Source organism: Panulirus ornatus, chromosome 25, assembly GCF_036320965.1.
Source record: "Panulirus ornatus isolate Po-2019 chromosome 25, ASM3632096v1, whole genome shotgun sequence".
Taxonomy (NCBI): Eukaryota; Metazoa; Arthropoda; class Malacostraca; order Decapoda; family Palinuridae; genus Panulirus; species Panulirus ornatus.
This window is the reverse complement of record NC_092248.1, coordinates 1,715,765-1,720,764: the sequence shown is the minus strand read 5'-3', so window position 1 is coordinate 1,720,764 and position 5,000 is coordinate 1,715,765. Positions and strand designations below refer to the sequence as shown.

At 43.7% G+C, this 5,000-nt stretch overlaps 1 protein-coding gene across 6 annotated transcripts in view; it reads right to left on the bottom strand.

Moving 5' to 3' along the window:
• Positions 1–5,000, bottom strand: part of LOC139757158 (uncharacterized) — a 178,832-nt gene that overhangs the window by 18,044 nt on the left and 155,788 nt on the right. For all 6 annotated transcript variants that reach the window (XM_071677264.1, XM_071677267.1, XM_071677266.1 and 3 more), the window contains one exon: positions 3,932–3,997. In XM_071677264.1, the coding sequence (XP_071533365.1) occupies positions 3,932–3,997 (66 nt within the window). The remainder of the gene's footprint in view (positions 1–3,931; positions 3,998–5,000) is intronic.

Here is a 5,000-nt window from a genome sequence, read left to right as displayed (position 1 = left end):
CCAGTCGCGTAAGTCACGCGTTTTTGTCAGGTGTCCGTATGTGTGAGATAGAGAGGTCCACCTGGGCCAAGGAGGAGAACCTGGCAGCCACTGTAGTGCTCGTTCACTTGCCACTGCTGTCACTTTACCCTTCCCAGCACCAAGGCGGGTAGTCCCTCCCTGGTCAGTGGTTGACTGAATACCATCAGTCCACGGCGGCGTGGGGGCCACAGATGAGAACATGACAGCCACTGTAATAATGGTTTTCACTGCGGTGCTGCCACTGACCCTCCCTGGTGGGTGAGTGCAGGAGGGAAAGAGAGTGTATCTCCAGCACATTATCCTGGAAAAACAACTGCCTTGCCAACCCTCTGGGACGTCTGTCACGTGTGAGAAAAAAAAGACATAAAAAAAAACTGTTGACCCTTTCAAACCTGACTGATTAAAGTGTCAAACCGGCGTGTAGTTAGTGCTGAAAATCCCACAGCTCGACGTGAGAATACAGAACGAGGTTGGGGGAGAGAGAGAGAGAGAGAGAGAGAGAGAGAGAGAGAGAGAGAGAGAGAGACTCTCCAGCCATGATTCCTTAGACGGCCGCCTGCATCTCCTGGGATTAAGATCCAATTAAGAAAAGCAGCAGATTGAATAGTCTATGTCATCCTCCAAATAAAAGCCGTGGGACTGCTTTGATAACGCACGTCCGAAAAGTGTGTAATTTTATTCAGTTGTTTTTATGAGGTTGATACATACATATACATATTGGAAAGGATCACAATTTAGCGCGTGATCAAGATATTCCTACGAGTCCACGGGGAAAATGAAACACGATAAGTTCCCAAGTGCACTTTCGTGTAATAATCACGTTATCAGGGGAGACACAAGAGAGAAATATAACAGTCAGTTGATATACATCGAAGAGACGAAGCTAGGACGTCATTTGATAAACATGCTTACCAAATGACGTCCTAGCTTCGTCTCTTGGGTGTATATCAACTGACTGTTATATTTCTCTCTTGTGTCTCCCCTGATGATGTAATTATTACACGAAAGTGCATTTGGGAACTTAGCGTGTTTCATTTTCCCCGTGGACTCATAGGAATATATATATATATATATATATATATATATATATATATATATATATATATATATATATATATATATATATATATATATATATATATATATATATATATGCGTTTTGGGATAGAGGAGAATACGACCCTCGTATTCCCTGCCTGTTGTAGAGAACAACTGAAAGGGGCAGGAGAGGAGGGCTGGTAACACCTCTCCAATCTTGTATTCCAATATCTGTAAGTTGGATCAGAAGCAGCCAGGCAAGGAATGCTCACCCTCCTCGAAGGCTAATATTGCTAGGGTGTTGGAAGGTGTGCGGACGTAACAAGGTTGGGAAGGTATTATGACTGGGGAGAGAACCCTAGATGAGAGCTCTGGGTCTGCGTGAAAATAAGCTCAAGGGGGAAGAATGGCTTGGGAATGCCTTAGGGGATAATGTGAGAGGGTGAGAGCTACGGGAGGAGTTGTGGGTACGTGTGAAAGGATGTAGGGAAGTGAGACCCACATAGATGTGGTAGAAAATGACGGTTGAGAACAAGAAGCAGGTGCTGGTGCCTGTTAGTACGCATACACCAGGTAACGAAAGGAGTGAGGAAGAGAGGCGAGCGTTCCGGGAAGAGCTGAGTGAGTGTGTGTCAGTAAATAGTGATGCGAGGGATCGATTGTTAGTCATGGGTGCTTTGAATGCCACGAATATGATGTGGCGGTTAATGAAATTAGTAAACAGCTTGTGAAGTATAGTGACAGAGTACCTGATGGGAGATGTGAGTGGTGGGATGACGAAGTAATGCTGTTACTGAGGGAGAAAAGTTCATGCGCGTTACTTACAGGGGAGGAATGCGAGTGATTGGGAGATACATAAGAGAAAGCGGCAAAAGGTGAAGATTATGGTGTAGGGGCTGAAAAAAGAGGACAAATGAGAGTTGCGTTGAGAGAGAATCTACACACTTCAGAGGGAATAAGATATTTTGGAAGGAGGGGAATAGTGTCAGGAGAGCACGAGAATAGATGAGAGTGTCGGCGAACGGAGGAGATAGGGAAGTGGTAACAGGCGAAGAAGAGGTAAGCAGAAAATGGAGTAAGTATTCTGAAGGGCTGTGAAATGTGTTAGATGATAAGGATGGCGGATGTTGGGGGTGTACGACGTGGAGGTAGGACGAGTGGTTTGGTGAATAGAGAAGAGGTAACGAATGTCTTGCGTAAGTTGAAGTGTGGCAAAGAGGCCGAAGTGGATGGGATTGCAGTTGAATTTCACAGTAAAGAGGGTAATTGTGTTGGTGATTGGTTAGTTAGGATATTTAATGCATGTATGGCTCAACGCAAGGTGCCCCAGGAATTGACAGAGTGCTTGTATCATGCCATTGTATAAAGGCAAGGGGGACAGAAGGGAATGTTCGAATTACAGAGGTATAAGTAAGATATACCAGATGAAATGTTTGGGAAACTGGCGATTGGGAAGGTGATGGCATGTGCAGACCATATGAATGGGGAGGAACAATGTGGCTTCAGGAGTGACAGAGGAGATGTGAGTTTGCTCTGAAGAATCTGACTGAGAAGTGGAGAAACCGGACTCTGTATGGCACTGACGGATCTGGAGAATACTTATTGAGATGCTTTGTGTATGGTGATACCAAACATATGATGTGGGATGGAAGCTCCCACACAAGTAGCTAGGAGTTTTGTCAAGATAATAAGGCGCTGTGTGCGAGTAGGAGGAGAGGAGAGTGAGTGATTCTACATGAAGTTAGGTTTTGCGTCGAGAGTGTTGGATGTCACCATGGCCGTTTGATCTGTATATGGATGAGTTGGTGAAGGAGGTAAAGTGCGATAGTCTTCGGGTAGAAAGGTGGGTTAGCACCCATGGCGCTGATGATGAACGGTGTTAAGTGCCTCATTGTGTGGGGGGACGTACTCATGATGTTGACTTGGGGGACGTACTCATGATGTTGACTTGGGGGACGTACTCATGATGTTGACTTGGGGGACGTACTCATGATGTTGACTTGGGGGACGTACTCATGGTGTTGACTTGGGGGACGTATTCATGGTGTTGACTTGGGGGACGTACTCATGGTGTTGACTTGGGGGACGTACTCATGATGTTGACTTGGGGGACGTACTCATGATGTTGACTTGGGGGACGTACTCATGATGTTGACTTGGGGGACGTACTCATGATGTTGACTTGGGGGACGTATTCATGATGTTGACTTGGGGGACGTACTCATGGTGTTGACTTGGGGGACGTACTCATGATGTTGACTTGGGGGACGTACTCATGATGTTGACTTGGGGGACGTACTCATGATGTTGACTTGGGGGACGTACTCATGATGTTGACTTGGGGGACGTACTCATGATGTTGACTTGGGGGACGTATTCATGGTGTTGACTGTGAGAGATGTACTCATGATGTTGACAGGGGAGAGGGAGATGGGGGGAGACTCACCCGTGGTGATGATTGTGGGGGATTTACTCATAATGTTGACTGTGGGGGAGACTCACCTGTGGCTTTGAACTGGGGGAAGGGGGGACTCACCTGTGGCGTTGAACTGGAGGGAGAGTCACCTATGGCGTTGAACTGGGGAGGAGACACCTGTGGCGTTGAACTGGGGGAAGACTCACCTGTGGCGTTGAACTGAGGGAAGGGGGTACTCACCTGTGGCGTTGAACTGGGGGGAGACTCACCTGTGGCGTTGAACTGAGGGGGGAGGGAACTCACCTGTGGCGTTGAACTGGGGAGGAGTCACCTATGGCGTTGAACTGAGGGAAGGGGGGACTCACCTTTGGCGTTGAACTGGAGGGAGACTCACCTGTGGCGTTGAACTGGGGAGGAGACACCTGTGGCGTTGAACTGGGGGAAGGGGGGACTCACCTGTGGCGTTGGCTGGGAGGACAGTGGTGGCGGCGTGGACCAGAAACCGGGGAGTGTAGTAATCCACTGTGGGAGGGAACATGGGAGATATTCTCAACACTTTTCTTTTCTTTTAAACTATTCGCCATTTCCCGCGTTAGCGAGGTAGCATTAAGAACAGAGGACTGGGCCTTTGAGGGAATACCCTCACCTGGCCCAATTCTCTGTTCCTTCTTTTGGAAAATTAAATATTCTCATGATTTTGAGAAGGTATCATGAGGGCATATAATTACATACTTAAAAACTCATAAACCTATAAACTTATGAAGATTTAAGTAACTACTTATAACTCATAAACTTATGTAGATTTAAGTACCTACTAATAACTCATAAACTTATGTAGATTTAAGTACCTACTAATAACTCATAAACTTATGTAGATTTAAGTATCTACTTATAACCCATAAACTTATGTAGATTTAAGTATCTACTAATAACTCATAAACTTATGTAGATTTAAGTACCTACTAATAACTCATAAACTTATGTAGATTTAAGTATCTACTAATAACTCATAAACTTATGTAGATTTAAGTACCTACTAATAACTCATAAACTTATGTAGATTTAAGTACCTACTAATAACTCATAAACTTATGTAGATTTAAGTACCTACTAATAACTCATAAACTTATGTAGATTTAAGTACCTACTAATAACTCATAAACTTTTGTAGCTTTAAGTGCCTACTAATAACTCATAAACTTATGTAGATTTAAGTACCTACTAATAACTCATACACATATGTAGATTTAAGTACCTACTAATAACTCATAAACTTATGTAGATTTAAGTACCTACTAATAACTCATAAACTTATGTAGATTTAAGTACCTACTAATAACTCATAAACTTATGAAGATTTAAGTACCTACTAATAACTCATAAACTTATGTAGATTTAAGTACCTACTAATAACTCATAAACTTATGTAGATTTAAGTACCTACTAATAACTCATAAACATATGTAGATTTAAGTACCTAGTAATAACTCATAAACTTATGTAGATTTAAGTACCTACTAATAAC